A 23208-nucleotide genomic window follows, 5' to 3' on the forward strand; every position below is an offset into this window, starting at 1 on the left:
TTGATCAGCTCTGTGATTTTTTATTTTTTGTGCTATAAACAAAAATAGAGCAACAATTCTGAAAAAAAAAAAAAAAAAAAAACAATATTTTTTACATTCTGCTATATAAAATTCCCAAAAAGAAAATTAAAATTTTTTAACATTTTAGGCCAATTTGTATTCTGCTACATATTTTTGGTAAAAAATCGCACTAAGCATATTTTGATTGTTTTGCGCAAAAGTTATCGCGTCTACTAACTACAGGAAAGATTTCTGTCATTTTTTCTTTTTCTAGTAGTGGCGGCGATTTTTAGCGGGACTGCAACATTGCAGCGGACAGAACGGACCCCTAACTGTCATTTTTTACACTTTTGGGGGGACCAGTGACATTACTACAGTAATCTGTGTTTAAAATATGCACTGTTACTGTAATAATGACACTAGCAGGGAAGGGGTTAACACAGTGGGTGATCAAAGGGTTAAATGTGTACCTAGGGGAGTGTTTCTAACTGTATGGGGGGGCTGGTCTTTTGAAATGATCACAGAGACCTGTGATCCGATATAGAAGTATCACAGGCGCTCTGTGATCATTCTAGCGAGAAGAACGGTCAGCTGTGTTTACAACAATAGCTGACCGTCCTTATCTCTCAGCGGGGAACGATTGAGGGTGGCAATCGGAGCTGCCTGTCCCGTGCTTCGGAGTCCCTGCTGCTGAGTGTGGGCGGGAGCGCTCCCCTTAGCTGCAGGCGCGCGATCGACGTAGGGCTACGTCGGTTCACGCTGGAGGGGCTGCCTGCCACAGTAAAACTGCGGCGGGCGGTCAGGAAGTAGTTAAAGGAGAATTAAAGACAAAAAAGGTTAGGCAAAGGGGAATTCCAGTCAGAAATTCAAATTTTCCTATTAATAGTATGTTAAATATCTTTATCTTTGATATTATTAATTTTTTTGGCTAGCTGCTTGTGTAGCTTAGAAAGTCTTATCTAAACTAGACAATCAGCTTCTTACTGTTCTTCACTGACAACACTATTTTCTGTTGTCTGATTTCTGCACGCTGCCTTTCACTTCCTGAAAATGTGTTCGTTCTCTCTTGCAATGGCATGCCTACTATTTGTAGCACCCTCCTAGGTAGGTGCTAGAGAGTGAGTATAGTTTTTGTCTCTGTCGGCCTATCAGAGGAGCAGCAGGTAAATTCTATATTGCTTTTTGCTTAACAGGGAGCAGGATCTGTAAGTTAGGTCTGCTCAATGTGCTCAATGTGTGATTCATCTGGTCTGTGGGGAAGCACATTGGACGGTGGAGGAGACCTGGCCAATGAGTATTCAGGCTTTGTTACAGCCCCAGTGATTGGCACAGACTGATAGTCTCAGTGCGCTGTGGGGTGTGGTATAAAAGCCAGGAGCACATGTGCTCGGGGTCTTTGGCTGGTGAGCAGAGTCCCAAAAGGAGGGTGGCGGCTGCCTTCTCCTCTGTAGCAGTTGGTGTATGGTCACAGGCAGTCGGCCTGGTGAGCCAGAAGGAAGGAGCTGAACCTAGAGGTCCAGGAGAGCTGACTAGAGGGGTTGAGACACTGGAGAGCCTGGAAAAACAGTATTGTGAGTACAGGGGATTGTGTCTAGGGGCCTGACCAGGAAGGGGGCCACCCGGAGTAGAATAGTCAGAGGACGGGTGTCAGCTGGTGGAGTGAAAGTGGGTGCAAGGCAAGTACTGTGAAGATAGTGTGCAACCAAGTCTTTTGTTCAAAGACTCAATATATACAATTCATCTAATGGCAAGGTAAATTAGCAGCCTGACTGCATCTTCAGATAGCAGTCCTTCGAATTGTGAATAGTTCAAGTTCCGGAGTATCCCTTCTCCCATCCCCATATAAAATAAAAACAACGAAAACCCCTGGACTATTCATTGACTGAGCCGGATAGTAAAGTGTTAGGTTTCTGCATGCAGTTGCTAACGGTAACCCAGAGGGACCCAGAAAGGTGAAGAATTCAGCAGTCCTTAAGAGGGTAGTGCTACATATTCATTACAACCACCCAGTGTCAATACTGTGAAGATAGCTGTCGTTCATGCTGGGGAGGGCAGTAGGGCTTTCTTCGGAGACAGTATGGTGACGGGCCTTGCTTGGACATGTGCTTGGAGGAGGACTGTTGACTGTGCATATGACAGCGGAACAATTCTCTGGACTGGCAAAGAGGGACAGCTGGCTCAAGGTGATGGAGGCGCAGCTGAGGCCCTGCTACAAGCAAGAAGAGTGGATGCATGTCTGGAGAGGGACATGGTCCACTTTGCAGTAACTTCTATGTTGGCTGAGATGAGAGAGAGCGGCATTGGAGGGGTTACTGCACCATGCGGGAAAGCGCGCGCTGAAAAGTTCTGCCTAGCAAGAGGAGCCACCGCCAAGAAAGGAATGTGGGTGGAGACGTTGTTCACAATCAGCCAATCAGGACTGACAAGGGAAGTCTATAAGTTTCTAACTCATTTTAGTGTGGCTGAGAGGGAGACACGTGTTCGGAGAAACAGCATGGAGATTACCGGAGAGAGAGAGCGCTTTAGCGATCGTTTCACCTGTTGGTGGAGAACCTGCTGGGCAGACCGGAGGGCCGAATGCATCTGCCCTGTGGGACACAGGAATTCGGATGGTGCCCGATGGAGGACTGGTATTATGCACCGGAGGAGGCGTGGATCACTTAGGCCTCGTATGTCCCCAGTGTTTGAGTGTAACAATGAGGGTGCAAGTATGGAGCCAGTGTGGGCACTGCAGCTATCTGCTGCTGCAGGCGGAGAGGAGTGAAGGTTGGCTCAGGAAGATGTGTGTGTCATGGCAGACTGGAGTCACTCAGTCCTTGTCTGCATTGGAGTCGGGACCTCTCCATGGCTGTAGGAGAGGAGTGTGCCGAGTGATGATGCAGCTGGAGGCCATTCAACCTGGCAGTGGTCCAGCATGCCCATCAAAGGAAGCCCGAATGCCAGAAAAAGGGTGTATGCAGGTAGTGCGGGCCGGGGAGAGGCCCCCTGATATGCTGAAAACTGCAGCAGCAGAATCAAGGTCTGTTCCCATCAAAACTGAGGGAGAAAGATGGCCAACAGCAACCAGGACTGCCAAAACAAGTGTAAGCAGTGAGGAAGAGGCCAGGGTCATTGATGTGGGGTCTCCAAGTTTTCAGAACCGGTTTGGATCCCTAGAGGAGGGGATGGATAACTGGAAGTCAGAGGATAAGACTGAGTGGGACTGGGAATCTGAAGCGCCGAGCAGTCCACAATGTCCTGACACAGTAGAGATGCCTGACAAAGACACTAGGGACTCTGTGGTAAGGGGGGAGCTCGCCCAGAGTCTGGGGTTCTGGATTTCACCAATTTTTTGGTGCTCCCGTTCACTGGGGCCTTTGGGTATATGCTCTACTTTTGGTATCTGTGAAGCCTATGCCAGTTGGGTCCCAGATTTAACCCCACCCAAGAACTATGCCCAGGCTCGGGATCAAAATGAGGCCTATAGCTCCCTGATCAGATGTGAAGAAACCCCATTTCTCCAGCTGGGAGGGGGAACCGGAAAACCCTTCCCAGGTTCTCAATGATGCAGCAGTTGCCATGGAATACGGGTATGACTACCCTTACGCTCCATGGGAGGTTATGTTAGAAATTGAGAAGAAGCGAGAGTCTTGGTGTGATGAGGCCATATGGGACTTCCTGTTCATTCCCAAGCCTCACAGGAACTCCACCAGGGCAGAACTCTGGGAAAAGTTCACATCAGTCAAAACTCAATGGAACTTTGGGCGGAACTTTGGGCGGTCCATCTATCTGGACCGGGTGGAGGATCGCCGCCCAGACGGATCGGGCCAGGCCTGGTCGGTCCGTGTTCGAGATGACCAAGGGAACATCGTTAGAATTCCTCATCCGGATTACTACATATAAAGAGGACTTTCAGAGAAAAATTAAATGTCTTAAGGGAAAAAATGGCTGGCTAGCCTATACTTGGAACTACACTCAAGTAAATTCAAGTTGTTGCTGTTGGGGTGTATATCCCCGTTCCACTACCCCCTTTCCCTTCTATCCTTACGGAAGAGGTTGAGGAATATCAAGTTACGTCCAATGAACTTAAACTAGAGGGCCGTCCCTCTCCAGAGTTTGGAACAGATCCTTATTGCTGTTCCACGGTCCCTTTGGGCCATCAGCCAGGGTCCTGGATTCAAGAGAAAACTTCTCCTTGTAGTGCTCAGCAGATCCTTTGGGCCATCGGGCCGGGATCTTGGATTGCAAATTACTGAAGTTCCAGGTGGACTACTTTGGGCCAATGGGCCAGCACTGGAACTGTGGGAGTAAGACATGCTGGTAGGTTAATTGGATCCTGTATAAAAATTGGCCCTACTATGTATGTATGAATGTGCGTTAGGGACCTTAGATTGTACGCTACTTGAGGGCAGGGACTGATGTGAATGTGTAATGTATATGTAAAAAGCGCTGCGTAAATTGACAGCGCTATATAAGTACCTGAAATAATAATAATAAATGCCTATAAGAAGTGGGTCAAGCTCCAAGGTTCTTTCGGTGGGGGGTGCCCTGGGATCAAGGGCCCCTAAAGAAATCTTGCCTCCTCTGGAATAGTGGGTTGCCCAGGCTCCAGCAACCCAGTCCCTGTGAGGGGCAGAAACTTGATGCTGGGTGTGCCTGGAAGGACACCACAGCTATCTCAATGGACTGCTATAGATAGTCAGTGGCAGGGTTCAGGATCGCCTTTGAGGAGTGAGCTGCTGGGCGCCGAGTCAAGACTGTGTGTGGAACTGAGATGCCTAGCTAGAGATGCTGGATGAGAAGGCTGCCCCTGCGGGGAGGGTCTTCTCATTAAACCTGAGTTAGGTCATAGTACTTTAAATATGTAAATTGCAGGAATATCTAACCTCTTTTCCCTTCTCTTTACAGGATTGGTTAGAAATGTAGAGATAGATAGTTAGGGTCATGTGTTTACCCATCAGAGCAAAGTTTTGCTTAGTGGGGGGTGCATTGCCTTAAATGCTCCTGAGCTTGTATCATAAAGTACAGATAAAATATTTATACTTTTACTACATAATTTATTCATGTAAATTCTTTTTTTCCCCTTTTCCAGGTTTGTGGGATACTCCTCTGATATTGTTCCAGTAGGGTTCTTTTGTAGAGGGCGGTTGCCCCAGAGCCAATGGGACGTGGATAATTTTTGGTGAGGGTTGGATGTAGCACCCTCGTAGACAGGTGCTAGGTAAAAGCATCTATTGCTCCTGCTGCTTATCAGAGGAGCTGGATCTATTAGTTTGCCTGTCACATGTTTCCAGGTGTGATTCACTGGGTCTGAGGGAGTGTCCCCACTGTATCCAATGAGGGAGCTTGTTGGAAAGTAGAGGAAACCCAGCCATTGACACATGTTTTATGGCAGTCCCAGTGGGAGGGCATTCCCTCAATACATCCTGGGATTGACCATAAATACTGAGGGGACATGTGACAGGGTGTCTTTTGGTGGGAGCAAAGTCCCAGGAGGAGGTCTCTCCTCCTGTAGGTGTGAGGAGGTGGTTCAGGCAGTCGGCCTAGTGAACCAGGTGTGGAGCTGAGCTGCAGAGGATCCAGAGTACTGACAAGTGGAGCTGCTGGCAGAGTCCTCTTGGGAAAAACAGTATCGTGAGTACCAGGAGATTTGCCTAAAGGGTCTGCCTTGGAGAGGGGACTACTCCAGAGAAGTCCGGGGATCAAGGAGCTAGCTCACACAGGAAGTGTATCAGGAAAGGGGTGCCATGTAGTTGACCCTGAAGAATAGGAATAAAGGGGGTGCCAGGAAGGGCCCTGAAGATTGTTCTGCAGTACAGTACAGTTTACCTCAGAAAGTTCACTTAATATTACTTCACTGCTAATGTCAAGGTGAAGCAGCGGCCTAGCCGTGACTAGTGTTATACAGTGCTACTCAGCATTACTCAGCATTATTCAGTCGTCTCAGCCAATTGTGCATTGTTATACAAGTTGGAGTATCCCATCCAAGTTCTAAATAAAAACACAAAAACCAAAGCTCCTAGAGCCAATATCACTTTAAATATGCTGAACTGTCTTGTTGCTAATGGTAACCCAGGGGAACCCACATTCAGCTGCTCCCAAGGGAGTAGTGCTACAATTAGTTTGCTCAAAAGTTATAGCAAAGGTGTACAAGTAGCTACCTCAGGCAAGAGTGCCTCAGGGATCTAGAGAGGACTTCCAAAGCATAAAGAGAAGTTATTGAAAGACAGCGTTAACCAGCATCAACTGGCATTTAGCCAGTGCCAAGCCGCGCTTATTCAGAGTCCCTGCCAGATTGTTCATAGTTAGTTGAAGGAGTATCCCACTCATTCCTTCTCCCATCCAAGTTCCCAAATAAACCTAAAAACCCAACGATACTGGACTGGTTCTTGTCTCAGTGCTCACACTTGGAGAAACATGCTTAAATGTGCTGTTGGTGCTAGCGGTGACCCAGGGGGACCCCCATCCAGCAAATTGGGAATTGTGCTACATACATAACCTCAGTCATTAGAGTGAGTCCCCTAGTGGCTGCAATGGAGAAACTGGCTCATTTTGCCATTCCATTGCCCCATTTCCTGGTTCACAATCACATTTTATACCACCAATATGGGTTAGGGGGCTTGCTGCCTGTCAGGGATAGCTTAAGGCAGGCGGGGCTATCAACTTCACAAGATTATGTTGAACATTCTGAAACTCTGGGCAGCCTTCTGCACCCTACAGGCTTTTCACTGTATAGCGAAGGGAGTGTCAGTGCTCTTAGACTAGTCAACAGTGCACTACGGCAGTCTCCTACGTTAAAAGACAAGGGGGGTGGGGACTCACAGCCTGCTCTCTATTACAGGAAGTGAAGCCAATTATGTCTTGGGCTCAGAATAATCAAGCCTACATCTTAGAGGCTTATTTCCCCAGAATCCAAAATATTCTAACAGACTTTCTTTCCAGAGTCCAGTTGGACGACAAGGAATGGTCTCTACATGTGGAGGTTTTTCAGGCGCAGATGGCCTGACGGATCATTGGAAATGCAGCGGGTCCTGTGCATTTCTTCAAGTCCTGGTCATCCTCGGGTTTCTATGAAAAACCTGAACAGAAGTTGTGGAGGTAGTGCCAGTGATGCCTTTTTGGCCAATTAGGCCATGGTTCCCCTTGCTAGCACTGTTCAGTTACCGGAACCCAGTGCTCCTTCTCATCAGGCCAGACCTTCTGTCACTGGGTGCGTTTCTACATCCATGTCCAGCAAGGTTACGTCTGACAGTCTGGTTCTTGAGATTGGAGGTCCTCGGCTGCTCCCACAGAGTCATCTCTCTGTTTCTCTTGAATAGGAGATTGAACACAAACAAAGTTTACGGGAGAATCTGGTCAAAGTCTGTGCAATACATGTCTACTGCTGACAGATCATGTACTGATCTAGAAGTTCTAAATATTCTGGGCTTCCTCCAGTCCGATTTAGATCTGGCTCTATCTATCAGCGCCTTCAGAGTACAAGTGTCAGCTTTATCAGCCTTCACAGGTGTTTTCAGGTCTAGGCATCTTTCCTGTCCAATAATTCTTCAAGGGAGCAACTAGGTTCAGACCTCAGAGTAAGCGGAGGTTTTCCAAATGGAATTTCCCTCTTGTTCTCCACTCCCTCTCGGGAATTGGAGTAGAGTGTTCTAGGACTATCTCCATTAAAGGCCTCTCTGTCATGTTTGCCTTTCTCCTGGCTATCACGTCGGCATTAGAAGAAAAAAAACTCAGAGATGGATTCACTGGTCATGGAGAACTTTTCTTAATGTTCTTCCAGTTCCAGCTGTGCTTTTACCTATATTTGACTCAATTCCCATGGGAACATCTGTTTTTCATGGGAACCAAGAAATTGTTCTGCCATCCTTTGGGATACTAACTTGCGTCCTTTAGACATGGGAGAGGTCGCCTGTGGCTTAGTTGGTTAAAGCGCATGTCTAATAAACAGGGAATCCTGAGTTTGACTCTCAGCAGTGCCTTCCTTTGGTTCTAGGAATCTCTCAGATATTGTGAAGTTACATCTAAAAGCTAGAGCTTCCTTCAGGCTTCAGAATGCCTGTTCATCCTTTTTTCTGGAAAAGACAATGGGGAAACGTGCCTCATTTAGGAGGATTGTGGCATGAATTGTCTGGGCCATCCTACAGGCTCACAGAGCCGAGGGCTTGGCTCCTTTGGGGATGGTGACTGCTCACTCGACCAGGAGTGTGCCCACATCCTGGGCGGCTTTGCAGCATGTGGTTCTCAATGTAATCATTAGGGCAACCTTGTGGTCCCTGATCAATACATTTATGGCTTATTGTGTAGAGCTGGTCTCTTTATCTTCTGTTAATTTTTGGTTTACAAATCCTGTCGGTGGACAGTGTAAATTAAACCCTTATCTTTGGTTCTGCAATTGCCCACCCGGGTGTGAATGGCGAGTTATTTCCCATACGTATGCTGCCATGGAGTCTGTCAGGAAAATAGAAAATTTCCTATCAAATACTTACCGTAATTTTCCTTTCCTGATGTACTCCATGGCAGCAGGTGTTCCCACCCAGAGTCACGAGTAGGCTATTTACGGAACGTGGCTTCTGGCTCAGAGCAAAGATGGGAGTTGGGTCCTATAGGGGAGTGGAGGCGGGTTTAACCCATTCATATGCTGCCATGGACTCCATCAGGAAAGGAAAATTACGGTAAGTATTTGATAGGAAATTTTCAATTTTTTTTACACTTTTGGGGGGACCAGTGACATTACTACAGTAATCAGTGCTAAAAATATGCACTGTTACTTGATTAATGACACTGGCAGGGAAGGGGTTAACACCAGAGGCAATCAAAGGGTTAAATGTGTCCCTAGGGGGTATTTTCTAACTTGGTGGGGGATGGTCTTTCTGCATGAACACAGAGACCTGTGTTCCTAAATAGGAGGATCCCTGTGTTCATCACTGACAGAACAGCTGTCGCAGTGTTTTACAACGGCAGACCACCATTCTGTCTCCACGGGGGGCGATCACTGGTGCCCGGCGCAATCGTGGCCGCCCGACCCACTGATTGGCTCCTCCTGTAGCCAATCGGCGAATGCGAGCGCCCCCACTAGCGGTCCCGCGAAACGACGTACAGTTACGTTGTTTCATGTGACAGAGCCGACTTGCTGCAGTATATGTATTGCTGGTGGTTGGCAAGTGGTTAAAAAGAGAAGTATGGGGTTGTTTTTTTTTTTTCAGAATTATACTTACCTAGGTGGAGTCAGCATCATACCCCTGCCGTCTGTAAGCCTGAGAACCAAGCGATCAAACACCGCCGATCAGTCGGTTCTCATAACTCCCTAAGCAGAGGGCTGGTGACTGTTGGTGATGGCTCTCTGCTCTGCCCCCTCCTCCCTCATTGGAGCCCTAGGCTGTGGAGGGGGCTACATACAGAGAGCAGGGCCCAGGAGGATGCTACGTACAGATAACAGGGCCCAGGGGGATGCTATGTACAGAGGGCAGGGTCTAGGAGGATGCTACGTACAGAGGACAGGGCTCAGGAAGATGCTACGTACAGAGGGTAGGGTTTAGGAGGATGCTATGTACAGAGGGCAGGGCTCAGGAAGGGGCTACGTACAGAGGGCAGGGCTCAGGTGGGTAGTGGGGGCTACGTACAGAGGGCAGGGCTCAGGAGGATGCTACGTACAGAGGGCAGGGCTCAGGAGGATGCTGCGTACAGAGGGCAGGGCTCAGGAGGATTCTATGTACAGAGAGCAGGGTCCAGGCAGATTCTACGTACAGAGAGCAGGGCTCAGGAGGATGCTATGTACAGAGAGCAGGGCTCAGGAGGATGCTACGTACAGAGGGCAGGGCCCAGGAGGATGCTACGTACAGAGGGCAGGGCCCAGGAGGATGCTACGTACAGAGGGCAGGGCACAGGAGGATGCTACTTACAGAGTGCAGGGCCCAGGAGGATTCCACGTACAGAGTGCAGGGTTTAGGAGGATTCTATGTACAGAGGGCAGGGCCCAGGAGGATTCCACGTGCAGAGTGCAGGGCTCAGGAGGATTCTATGTACAGAGGACAGGGCCCAGGAGGATGCTACGTATAGAGTGCAGGGCTCAGAAGGATGCCACGTTCAGAGTGCATGGCTCCGGAGGATGCTACGTGCAGAGGGCGGGGCTATTAACTATTTTTCTTCTGTATGTAATGACAGTATACATGGGATTTTAACAAGGGTATGTTTTGTCAGTACAAGTGTGAATATTTCTTTCTGTGTGTGGGTGTGTCTGTGTAATGTCAATTACACGCAGCCTGTATAAAACATATACACCTCACATCACTCACACACCACAGAGACACTACAGGAGATGGTCAGAGACTGCAGACACATTACAGGAGATGGATAGAGATTGCAGACAGTATACAGGGGATGGTCAGAGACTGCAGACACGATACAGGGGATGGTCAGAGACAGCAGACACGATACAGGAGATGGTCAGAGACTGCAGACACGGTACAGGAAATGGTCAGAGATTGCAGACATGATACAGGAGACGGTCAGAGACAGCAGACACAATACAGGAGATGGTTAGAGACTGCAGACACGGTACAGGAGATGGTCAGAGACTGCAGACACGATACAGGAGATGGTCAGAGACTGCAGACATGGTACAGGAGATGGTCAGAGACTGCAGACACGATACAGGAGATGGTCAGAGATTGCAGATATGGTACAGGAGATGGTCAGAGATTGCAGACACAATTGATTCAGGAGATAGTCAGGTACTGAGTTTACGGCAGTGTAAAAGTGTATAGTATTACAGGGCTGCTCCACTGTATTTAAACCAGCTCTGTAAGATTAAGTCAGTAATCCTCCTTTGAAAGTACAACCAAGTGACAGGAGACAGCAGCACATCCAATTTCCAAAATAAAAATTGCCTTACAGTTACCTGTTCAAGATTAGTGGAGGACAGTAAACAGTTAATGCATCTGTGAAGCTTCTAGCCTGAACCAGCAGTAAATCCTCCAAAAAAAAAAAAAAATCCAATGCAGCACACACAGAGCTCTTGCTAAATAACTGAATAGAAGCTGAAATGGTTAACAGCCATGTATCCCTGGTCTCATAGAATGTGCAGCGTCTTATTATCAGTGTATTCAGGCAATATGCAGGTCAGGCAATGTACAGGTCAGGCAATGTACAGGTAAGGCAAAGTGTGGGTCAGGCAATGTGTGGGTCAGGCAATGTGCAGGTCGTTAGGCAGATAAAAAAAAAAGTACCTGCACACTGCCTGACCACACAGATATCTGGAAGACACTGCAGCCGACCAGCATTACATGTGACCCTACTACCGGACTGCCTGTTGTTTCCATCCAGCTAGAGTTGTGTGTGCAGCAGGATCAGTATTGCTGTAGTTGTTGTCATACCTTCTTGTATCTCCCTCCCGACAACCCGATTCAGCACCTGTTTACAGTCAAATGTGGCAGGCTGGAGAGAGAGGGTTGTATTGCCCGCTGACTGGCTGTGGATGGAAAGGAGGTACTCCACATATCGGCCCCGCACATTCCTGACGTCAGAGCTTCAATTTTACAGCTCTGCTCCACTCACTCTCACACCCCCAGCTTGCCCACTAATCCCTGCCTGTGCTAGATGGATGTTCACACTGCTGCAGGTCCTGCTATGCTGTCAGCAATAGGTATGGGGGCCGCTCCTGAATATGGGGAGAGGCATGGTCTGGGGACAGTATCCTCACTCCAGGGACTGTCCCCGGAAACATCTGGTTACCCTAGCCTATGACGTAGGCTCTTTACCATGTGATCAGCCGTTTCCAATCACAGCTGATCACATTGTAACCAGGAAGTGCCATTAATGGGCTTTCCTCAGTTCGTACTGACAAGGCCATAGCTGTCAACTTTCCCATTTTTGATGGGACAGTCGCACCAAATAGGACCTTGTCCCAGCTAACTTACTTTGCTGTCTGACTTTTATATTCCCTAACGATGTCTCTCTGCGCTCCAGCCCCCATCTTCAGACTCAGGATGGCCGGCAGGCGCCCTGTGCCTGGGCGAACATGGCGGGGGCTGGCCTGTACCTGTCCAGTGGTGTAGCGTGGGTGGCGCATGCGTAGGTGGGGGTTTCTTCTGGAGACGGGCCTCGCCCTCGCAGTATCAGACCAACGCGCTCAGCACACCAGCCTTTTCAGGCGCCTGCTGCTCAGCTCCGGACCCGACCGTTCTCCCTGTTACTGTAAGTGAGTGCTGGTGGCTAATTAAATTCACTGTCACTAAAGGATTATGATGTATGCCAAAAGGGGTGACAAGGAGTTTGGGAGAGGGCAAGAAAAGAATCGAAAGTTAACAGTTACGGAAGTGACTACTAGAAGAAGAGAGAAGAGTGGTGAACAAAAGAGGGATATTGGAGAAAATGGGAGGATGCCTGGGATGCTAGAGAGGGAGCATATGCCTCGTTTCCACTGAGCGTAACGGTTCGGGTCGGTACAGTTTGGGAGGGTTAGAATGGTCCGGTCTATTCAGGTGAGCGTTTCCACTGCAAGTCGGGCCACCAGGGACCATGCGGGGTTTACACCAAATGAGGTGTTTGTTTTGCTCTTTCATTTGACGTGAGCATTGAAGTTTTCCTGTCCGCCAATCAGTGGAATCTATTGTGTGACACCAGTAGCTCCGCCCTAACCGTACCGTACCATTTCCTATGGCCCTACATCTGAAGCAGGACCAGGAATGGTGCGGTTTGGTTCGGTTGTATGGGCCACTTTCATAATGGAAACACCCAAAATAGCGTACCGTACCGAACCGAACCGTTCCGCTCACTGGAAACGAGGCATTAGTCTCAGCAGTACCATAAAAGAAAAATTCTGTCTGGAAGAGAAAGATAGGGAACAGGGAGAGAATACAGAGACAGCAAAAAATGGGATAAAAAGCGAATAGAGGCTGCCTGTATTCTCTCCCTGATATAGATAGGAAATCACTGTATGAAATAATAAAATGACCAATGCTTGCCACGGGTGGGCAAATGTTGAGCACATTCATTGAACAAATTTTTTTAAACAAAGTGTTTGTGAAAGCTTACACCACATAATTTACTCAGCCAATGAAAGGTAATGACTCCATTTTTATTTTTCTACTGCTATCAATGGCCAACACGGTACAACACTTCATCCATGTCTTTAGTGATCTCTGATCTCCTTATGAAGTGTTTCTTACATGAAGAAGATCAGCCATGGAGTATATCTGAGGTGTATATCAGGGTGTGCTTCTTCCCCACATGTCCAGCAACATTCATACAGAAGACATTTCCCACACTCAAGGCACTAATACACCTCGAGGGGGCTGTGTGGGATCCCTGCTGTAAAGGAAGACAGGACTTCAGTGAGGAACAATTCCCTCACTCAGGACAGGAAAGTGGCTTCTCCCCCGTGTGCAATCTCTGATGTTTGTAAAGATGGGACTTCTGTGAAAAACATTTCCCACACTCAGAACAGGAATATGGCTTCTCCCCCGTGTGAGATCTCTGATGTTTGTAAAGATGGGACTTCTGTGAAAAACATTTCCCACACTCGGAACAGGAATATGGCTTCTCCCCTGTGTGAGATCTCTGATGTCTGTGAAGATTGGACTTCTTTGAAAAACATTTCTCACACTCAGGACAGGAATAAAGATATAGCTTTTCGTCCGTGTGCATTCTCTGATGCGAGTAAAGATCTAACTTCTTTGAAAAAGATTTCCCACACTCAATGCAAGAATACAACTTTTGCAACACGTGACACCTTTGGTGTTTTAAAAGATCAGATTTTCGTGCAAAACATTTCCCGCACTCAGAACAGGAATATGGCTTCTCACGTGTATGAAGTTTCTGATGTGCGTAAAGATTAGAGTTATTTGAAAAACATTTCCCACACTCAGAACAGGAAAAAAGCTTCTCCCCCGTGTGAGACCTCTGATGTGAGACAAGTCCTGATTTTTTTACAAAGCATTTCCCACACTCAGAGCAGGAATACGGTTTTTCCCCAGTGTGAGCCCTCCGATGTGTGACAAGCTGTGATTTTTGTACAAAACATTTCCCGCACTCAGAACAGGAATACGGCTTCTCACCTGTGTGTAATCTCTGATGGTTGTAAAGATTGGACTTATTTGAAAAACTTTTTGCACACTCACGACATGAATACGGCTTCTCCCCAGTGTGAGATCTCTGATGTACAGCAAGTTTGTATTTTAGTACAAAGCATTTCCCGCACTCAGAACAAGAATATGGTTTTTCCCCCGTGTGCAATCTCTGATGTGTGTAAAGATTGAATTTCTTTGAAAAACATTTCCCGCACTCACGACAGGAATACGGCTTCTCCCCCGTGTGAGATCTCTGATGTATGGAAAGATGAGACTTCTTTGCAAAACACTTCCCGCATTCTGGGCAGGAATGTGACTTCTCCCCTGTGTGAGATTTTATATGCACAAGAAGATTGGATTTAAAATGGAAAGGTTTCCCACACTCAATACAGGAAAATCTGCTATCTTTTGGAAGGAAGACACCACCCCTCATAGTCTGAGGACCCTTAGGATAAGAGGAATAAGATGGTCCGGCACCGTCACTCACAGTCTGAGGTTCCTCAGGATAAGAGGAATACGATGGTCCATCTACACTGTGTGGTGCCGGATGGACATTTGAGGTAGCCGGGTTTTCTCCTGGACTATACTGTGTGATGTCTTCATCTTCTACTTTACAGTCTGGAGACAAAGTGAGACAATCCTCTGAGGTTTTCCTCATCTCCCGTCCATCTAATAAAATAGAAATAAAAAGATTATTACTAGACATAAGCAGATTGGTTGCCCTAAACCAGGACTCCGCCCACATCAGGCAGCTTTGTCTCTGAGGATCTTACAATTCCCCCCTCAAGGTAACTAGTAAATGGGTCCTCTGATCTCCTACCAGTTCATTTCTTTATTCATGGACCTTAGTCAGAGAGTGAGGAACCAACGAGAGCTGTCTTTTATAGGAGTGACAGTGCTGAGGGGATTATAGGATGAGTGTCCCCTCCCCCTCTATCACTCATAATTAATGGTTTGAATTGCTTCAGATGGGACAGTAATATTTGTCAGCAATATCTCTCAGGAAGTGTATGAAGATGAACGGTTTTACTTTTCAGATTGTCAGAATATTGCAGGAATGTCTCACATACCCTTGATAGTGAGATGGGTGGGGTTTGTTATTGGTAAATGCCTGTATTCAATTGTTCTATTGTGTCTGTCTGCCTTGAGATAAACTTATTATGGGATGTATGTGTGGATTGTGACTGTTCCATTGTTAAATCTTAATGACCTCACATTGTTCTGTCCAGATGGCTAGATAATTAGTTTAAGTTAATTCTGTTCCTATATACACTTTCATCTGCATAGGATACTGTAATCAGGCAGAGACAGTGGCGTAGCGTGGGGGGTGCAGGGGGGCCAGCCGCACCGGGCGCAACATCTGGGGGGGGCGCATCCGCAGTGTCACTCTGTCTGACTCTGACATACACAGTTCACACACTGTCTGCGGCTGCCTCCATCTTTAGGCTGGGAGATGTCCAGCGCGGCAGCCCTATGGATGAAAATGGCAGGTCGGGACGGGGCTGGACTGTGCCTCACCTGTCCCTTGGTGTAGGGTGGGGTGGCGTTGCAAGCCAAGCCCCGGCTATGCCCCCTCTCCTCACTGCTCAGTCAGTTTAGCAGCGAGTGAATCAGCAGCCTGGTGCTGTCACAGAGTGGGTTTTTTTTTTTAATTGCCTGATTAGAGCCAGAGGCTCTAACAGGCTTCAAAAAAGGGTGGACCCGGGGCGCATAGCAGTGCGCCCCGAGCCCACCCATTGTGTGACAATAGCGAATGAAAATTCGCTATTGTCACCCGGATCCTCCTCCTGGCCAATCAGAAAGGCGTACTCATGCCATTGGCTGAGGAGGAGGCGGGAGGACTCGAGGAGACGCGGAGGACTTGAGAAGATGTGGGGAACTGAGGAGAAGCCACCGCTGCAGGTAAGTCTCTCTGCAATGAAAGGGGGTACGCTGGTCTCTCTGCATTGAAGGGGGGCACGCTGGTCTGTCTGCATTGAAAGGGGGCACGATGATCTCTCTGCATTGAAAGGGGGCACGCTGGTCATTCTGCATTGAAAGGGGGCATGCTGGTCATTCTGCACTGAAAGGGGGCACGCTGGTCATTCTGCATTGAAAGGGGGCACGCTGGTCTCTCTGCATTGAAAGGGGGCACGCTGGTCATTCAAACTTGTATTTAGATGCATTTTACTTTAATTACATCAGTATTTTCATAACAAACAATACATGTGCTTAGGGGGTAAGGGTTTCTTTAACTAATCTAGTGGAAGAGACTCGAGTGCTAAAATCCCGTGGGTTAGGGGGCGCAAATTACTTGCCTTGCCCCGGGTGCTGACATCCCACGCTACGCCACTGGGCAGAGAGGAGGGATTGTGTACACCGTATGGGAGTGACGGAGTGTAAAACTCTGTTTTCATTGGATTGTGAATTTCAGGGCCTGTTCCCAACAAGGTCCACCTGGGTGGTAACCTTGTGGGGGAAAACTGTATAAAAGAGCAGCTGTACCATTAAAGTTTTGAGTTATACTTCACCCTCAATCAAGAGTCCTGTCTTTCATTGGGGGAATCTGCTACAAGGGATTGCTATGCTCTTCATACTCCCGTGGATAATCACTAAGCTCTTGTAAGAGCTTGTTCTTGTTCCTGCTTCACTCTCTGGGGAAAGACAGGTTCACCCACTGGAACCTGGAGCCTTGTCGTAGGTCCAGGGTGGGTAGGAGACAGCGAGACCCCGACCAAGCTGCGGCGGTTCGTGGGGTCTGAGGCGGTTATAGTCTGGTGGAGTGCTTGGAGCCCTCGGGAAGCACTAGGAGCATCCGTCAATGGAAGTACCCGGTCAGGGTGTCGGTTCCGATATATCGGGGAAAGTATCAGAATGATGTAATGTACAACATAGAGTATAAAGTGCAGGGGTCATGAGTATGTAACGTACAACATAGAGTATATAGTGCAGGGGTCAGGAGTATGTATTGTACAACATAGAGTATATAGTGCAGGGGTCAGGAGTATGTAATGTACAATATAGAGTATATAGTGCAGGGGTCAGGAGTATGTATTGTACAACATAGAGTATATAGTGCAGGGGTCAGGAGTATGTAATGTACAATATAAATTATACAGTGTAAGACTCAGGATTCATAATATTGGTATTCAGCGGAAGCTTAAAGTGATTGTAAAGGCTTGGTTTAAAAACAAATATATAATAATAATAAACATGTTATACTTCCCTCCTCTGTGCAGTTGGTTTTGCACAGAGTGGCCTGGATCCTCCTCTTCTCGGGTCCCTTTTTAAAGCTCCTGGCACCTCCCTTCAGTTGAGTGCCCCCATAGCAAGCAGCTTGCTATGGGGGCACGCGAGCGGAGCTGCAGCTCCATCTGTCCATTCAGACATGGAGCTGTCATTCGGCCCCACCCCTCTCTCTCTCTCTTGATTGGCTGACTGACTTTGATTGACAGCCACAGGAGCCAATCAGGAGGGAGAGTCCCAGGCGGCCAAGGGAACTTGTGGACATCGCTGGACAGTAATCGGGTTCAGGTAAGTATTGGGGGTGGTGGGGAGGCTGCTACACACAGGTTTTTCATCTTAATGCATAAAATGCATTAAGATAAAAAAACCTTTGCCTTTACAACTCCTTTAAATGTTTACTTGAGACAAGTTGCAGAAGTCCCACACCACTGCCTCCCATCTCCTGAGACTGCACTCAGTGACTTGGGTCTGAGACTATACAGACATATCCCTCCACCCGGCACAACCAGCAAATAACAGAACAAGTAATCCTGGGAGAATTGTTCTTTCAGAGATCTTACTAGACCTGGGCATGGGGCAGAAGGCCCAAGGCACATACCCCAGGTTCCAAGGTCAAGCAAGGACTATAGGGAAAATCTACATTTTGCTGCCAGCTGAACCCCAGAATCTCCATAAATCCAGTCTATATACATTAATTGTGCCTGCAGCACAGAGAAGGAAGATTATCCGAGAGAAATACAGGACGGGGAACACAGCTCAGGAAAGTGACCAGGGTATTACAGGTGGATATCACCCAGTCCCCGCCCTATTCTGGACAAATCAGTGAGCAGTATGGGTGGAGGAATGCATTTAGTGTTAATGACCCACCTGTGCTGATCTCTGTAGGAGTGTCCTCCTCTATACATGTCCCCGGTTTTCCATCCTCCTCCATAGACTGCTGAACATCCCTCACAAACCTCTCTTCTTCTTCTGCTTTAATCTCATGTTTTATATTTATCAGATCTTCACCCTAAACGAAATAAAATAACAGAAAGAAATAAAATAACAGTAAAATATAAACTTTAATACTGAGTCCATGTTCTAGATGTTCTGTCCCACCAACCTTGTAACAGTGAGGGATGGTGTGATCTTCCTGTGTGGAATTCCGGGAATACAGAGGACGGGGACATCTCTCTGGTGGGTTCCTGGTATTAAGTGGCTCTATCATATCCTTGTGTCCTTCTGAAAACTCCTCCAACACTACATACTCCTCATCCTCCTCTTTATACTCTTCTTTGACAACAATATTATAATCCTTAAGGTTTCCACTCTGCATATTTAATAAAACATTCATTTATTGTATAAAACAAGCTTTTGTATCAATCACAGCTACAAAAAATTACTCCTCATCTACCTGATGATGGTGAGGGATGGAGTGATCTTCCTGTGTGGAATCCCGGGAATACAGAGGACGGGGACATCTCTCAGGTGGGTTCCTGGTATTAGGTGGCTCCAGCATATCTTTGTGTCCCTCAGAAAGCTCCTCCATCACTCCATACTCCCCATCCTCCTCTTTATACTCTTCTTTACCAATAATATTATAATCCCCGAGGTTTCCACTCTGTACATATAATAAAACATTCATTGTAATAAACATGCTGTGTTTAAATCTCCTAGTGATTGTTAATCATCTACCTGATGATGGTGAGGGATGGTGTGACCTTCCTGTGTGGAATCCCGGGAATACAGAGGACGGGGACATCTCTCTGGTGGGTTTCTGTATCTGGATGACTCCGCCACGGGGTCCTGGTAAATATCTTTGTGTTCTTTTAGAAACTCTGACTCCTTCATCACCCCATCCTCATCATCCTCCTCTTTTATCTCTTCTTTACCTTCAACTTTAGAATCTCTCAGGTTTCCCTTCTGAATATTTAATAAAAATGACATCAATGGTAACAATGCAGATAATGTACAGATCCTAATGATACTATCAGTGATTGTTAATCATCTACCTGATGATGGTGAGGGATGGTGTGACCTTCCTGAGTGGAATCCCGGGAATACAGAGGACGGGGACATCTCTCTGGTGGGTTTCCATTACTGGATCCATCTGTAGGAAACACACACACTGACTGAATACATTGTTTCTATGTGTTTATCAGATGATGGGGGATCTAGGTGGACCCTCCGTACTGCTCTCTCCTTTACAATAAAGTCTCCTCTTACCCGGTGATGTGAGGGGCGGCTGATTCTCCATCATGACGTCCTTGTAGAGATCCTTGTGTCTTTCTAAATACTCCCACTCCTCCATGGAGAAATAGACAGTGACATCCTGACACCTTATAGGAACCTGACACACACAATGATACAGTCACCATCCAGACACATCCCTTGTCTGTTACTGGATAATGTTCCAGAATTCCCAGCACCGCTCACCTCTCCTCGATGATCTCTCTGGTGACTTCTATTTTTTTTTATTTCTCTATTCTATCAGGGAGGGAGGTGGAGGCGATGTGATGGTCATATGATCTCCAAACTTCACTCGAGGAAAACTCTAGATTTGAAATCACAAATAGTAAAATCAAATGACATTCCCAGAATCCTCCTCACTTCACTGTTCAGATTTGTGTATTATTAACAGAGATAAGAGTGACCTTCCAGAATCCTCCTCACTTCACTGTTCAGGTCTATATTTTGTTAGGGCCCCAGTTCAAGCTGAGGTATAATTTTCCTACACACGCCCCCCCCCCCCCCCTCCTCCATTCCATAGGTTAAAAGCTTGTTGCAGGCTTTGTCATTGGATACAATGCAAAACCGACAGTTCTGCCAAGGATCCACCCACATCCTAAGAGCATCACAAAAAGAGAAAAGAGCCAGATGGAAGGACATTGGGAGAAGGGGATGTGAGGTCAGCTGCTGGGTTTCACACTTCCTGAAGCGCACATACAGGAGGAGAGGTACGGGAGGAGGAGTAGCAGATCAGCTCTCTCCCCTCCCATTCGAGCAACGGAGGAGAGAGGGGGAACTATCAGTGCAGGCTCTGGGCTGGGTGAGAGAGATACTCTCATCTCAGAGTCCTGCTGAGAAGGAACTGATGAGGCTGCACTGATGGGCACTTATGAGGCTGCACAGATAGGTGGCACTGATGGGCATTGATGAAGCTGCACAGATAGGCGATACTGATAATCAGTGCCTTGATTATCAGTGTAAATAATGTATGGACAGTCTTGCCAGGTTAAAGGCTCTCCTTTCCTCACACAGACACATCTTGGGAGGAAAGGAATGCCAATAACCAGCAATTCTGTTTATATGTGATCAGCTGATCACATGGTAAAGAGCCAATGAGATTGGCCCTTTGCTGTGATCAGCTGTGTCCAAAGGACACAGCAGCGGTCACAAAGCCCTCAGGGGGCATGCGGGAGGCGGGGTTCTGGGAGAATGTCCATGGACGCCCTTCCAGAACTGTAAACCTGTGCTGTTGCCACCTTTTAGTTATAGTGCAGGCGGGAAGAAGTTAAACCAGGGTTCCCAGAGCGCCCCTTACATCAGAGTTCCCCTTTACATTCCAGAGTCTACAGAGATCCCCCTTACACCTTAAGTGAAAATTATGCAGACTCTGATGTATGGCAGAGCTCTGCCGACCCTGATGTAAGGCAGAGCTATGCCGACTCTGATTAAAGGGGAATAATGGCTCTCCTAATAATCACCTTATAACTCTCCCATTCTGCAGGATTTTTCCTTCCCCCTCCCATTTTTATTATTTTTTTTTTATGCTTCACGTCTCTTCTTTTGTCTCTCTCCTTCTTTTCCTCTTTCTCTGTTGCCGACACTGAGCTTATGGCAGCCCTTCGGTCTCCCCCTTTTACAGGGAGACCCCGAGACTCAGTATCTCTGGCCCTTTCTTGCTCACATGCAGGTCTAAAATCCATTTTGCACTTTTTCTACTAATTATCTACCCCAACCTGTCGGGGTGTCTAGTGGAACTGCGCACATTTTACCCTCTGATGCAAACTAGTACACCTGCAACACGGGCTCTCCTTGCTGCAACACGGGCTCTCCTTGCTGGCCTTTGGGCCTAGGTGACATATGTGGATCTTCGATTTGTACTCCTAGGTTTCTCAGTGGACAATTAGTATTGACAAATGTTACCTGATCATTTTCTTTCATCCCATGCCTTTCCACTATGTTTGATATGCTATACCCCTGCATGGGTGAACGTTTGTCATGTTGTCATGCTCACTACAATAAAAGCTATTGTACCAGAAAGGGGAATGCTGGGAACTCTGATGTAAGGGGGGCCCTGGTTACCAGAGTCTGCAGCGTTTCCCCTTACATCTCAGTTCCCTCTCAGAGTTATTAGTGTTCCCCTGCTGCAGAACATGTGAAAGGGTCCCGCCACAGGATCATATTAAAGGGCCACGTGATGGGATTAAAGGACCCCAGGCTCATAGGGAATGGGGGGGTCAGGTGGGCTCTTCATTATTTCTTGCATCGGGGCCCTGAAGGTTCTAGTTATGCCTCTGGTGTGAGGTCATAGGATTCTCTGACTGTGGATAGGTGGACATTGGCAGGAGGAGCTGTGAGGTCTGTGTGATGTCATAGGATTTTCTGACTCTGGTTGGAGGAGCTGTGAGGTCAGTGTGATGTCATAGGATTCTCTGACTTTGGTTGGAGGGACATTTTGAGGAGGAGCTGTGGGGGGGGGGCGCTCTGTGAGATTTCTGTATACAGAATAATTTCTCCCGGGTGCGTTCTACCTCTCCTAAACTGTTATAGGAGCTTTGTCTTTGGGCTTTGCCAGGACACATCATATTCCTGTGATCTCCGTGTACTCCGGAGGCTTTACTCATCACATTTTGGGATGATTATCTGAGACTGGGGAAATTTTTGTGTGTTACCGCAGGATGACACTGTGGACACCGAAGTAATGACCGTGCCTCGTCCTAATATTTAATATCAAGAAAAAATGGGGGTAAATGGGACTTTTTTGGCACAATGACAGGACAAAAAATGTCATAAAAGTTAGTTTTTATTAGAAAATTGGTTCAAAATATAAAGCAAAAAAGGAGAGAAAAAAAGGGGAAAATTTTAAATATACACAGAATCCATGTCTAAAAGGATATGGATATAAAATCAATGCTGAAAAAATATGGACTGATAACATATAAGAATCCCATCTAACCACATAGTTGGAGTGCAAAACATAAAATAAAGATGTTATGTAAAATGTGGACAATGATCACACCAACAATACTCAGAGATTATTTTGATGGTAGGACAGAAAGAATAATGTGTTCCAACAATGGCGATGGGTTTATTCAGTTATGGTGATGGAATATTTGCACTCCAACTATGTTGTTAGATGGGATTCTTAGATCGGGGCATCCCTAATAAAGACATACATATTCCAATCCTCCCTAAATAAACCCTCCATCCCCCACCACTAATAAAAGTCATATAACCCATTAGTATAGACTGATGAGGTGAGAAGGTGATTGGTGGGAAAGGTGACGTATATCCAAAATGAAGACAATGTTCCGACCCCGTAAGTAGGTAAATGTTCTGACCCTGAAGGGGTTAATCTAGGTTTCCACACTATATATGTGTGTATCATCATCAGAGAGGAGCTCTGGCATGTTCAAGTTCTTACGTGCCCGATCCCCGCCAGGAGGCTGACATTGCACACGGCTAATCACAGGCAGGGCCGCTGATAGGGCAGTACAACCAGCCCTGTTGTACCGGGCCCGGGCTCCATCAGCTCTACAAGGGGCCCGGGCAGCATCACAGTAAATTTCTGCATGTTAAAAAAAAATTGTTTTTTCTAAACTTTTTCCTAATTTGTACTTTCTTGGGGGTGTAATTACATTTTCCTGGGCCCTATAATGTCAACAGAAGGGCCCAGGAGGTGAGTGCAGTGGCGGGACTTTTTTTTTCATTTTCGGGGGCGCATGTATACATG

The 23208-nt window shown here is 47.1% G+C and overlaps 3 protein-coding genes across 3 annotated transcripts in view; 1 reads left to right on the forward strand and 2 right to left on the reverse strand.

The window, feature by feature from the left end:
• The window catches only part of LOC309550737 (uncharacterized protein), a 578111-nt gene that overhangs the window by 182929 nt on the left and 371974 nt on the right, over positions 1-23208 (reverse strand). The window lies entirely within an intron of this gene.
• Positions 1-23208, forward strand: part of LOC309550685 (uncharacterized protein) — a 903485-nt gene that overhangs the window by 56038 nt on the left and 824239 nt on the right. The gene's annotated exons all lie outside the window — the stretch shown is intronic.
• On the reverse strand, positions 13282-14711 carry LOC309550719 (uncharacterized protein). The gene has a single exon (XM_082251054.1). The coding sequence runs from the start codon at positions 14701-14703 to the stop codon at positions 13327-13329; it is 1377 nt and encodes a 458-aa protein (XP_082107180.1). The 5' UTR covers positions 14704-14711; the 3' UTR covers positions 13282-13326.

Source organism: Pelophylax lessonae (assembly GCF_965119305.1).
Source record: "Pelophylax lessonae genome assembly, chromosome: 3".
Lineage (NCBI taxonomy): Eukaryota > Metazoa > Chordata > Amphibia > Anura > Ranidae > Pelophylax > Pelophylax lessonae.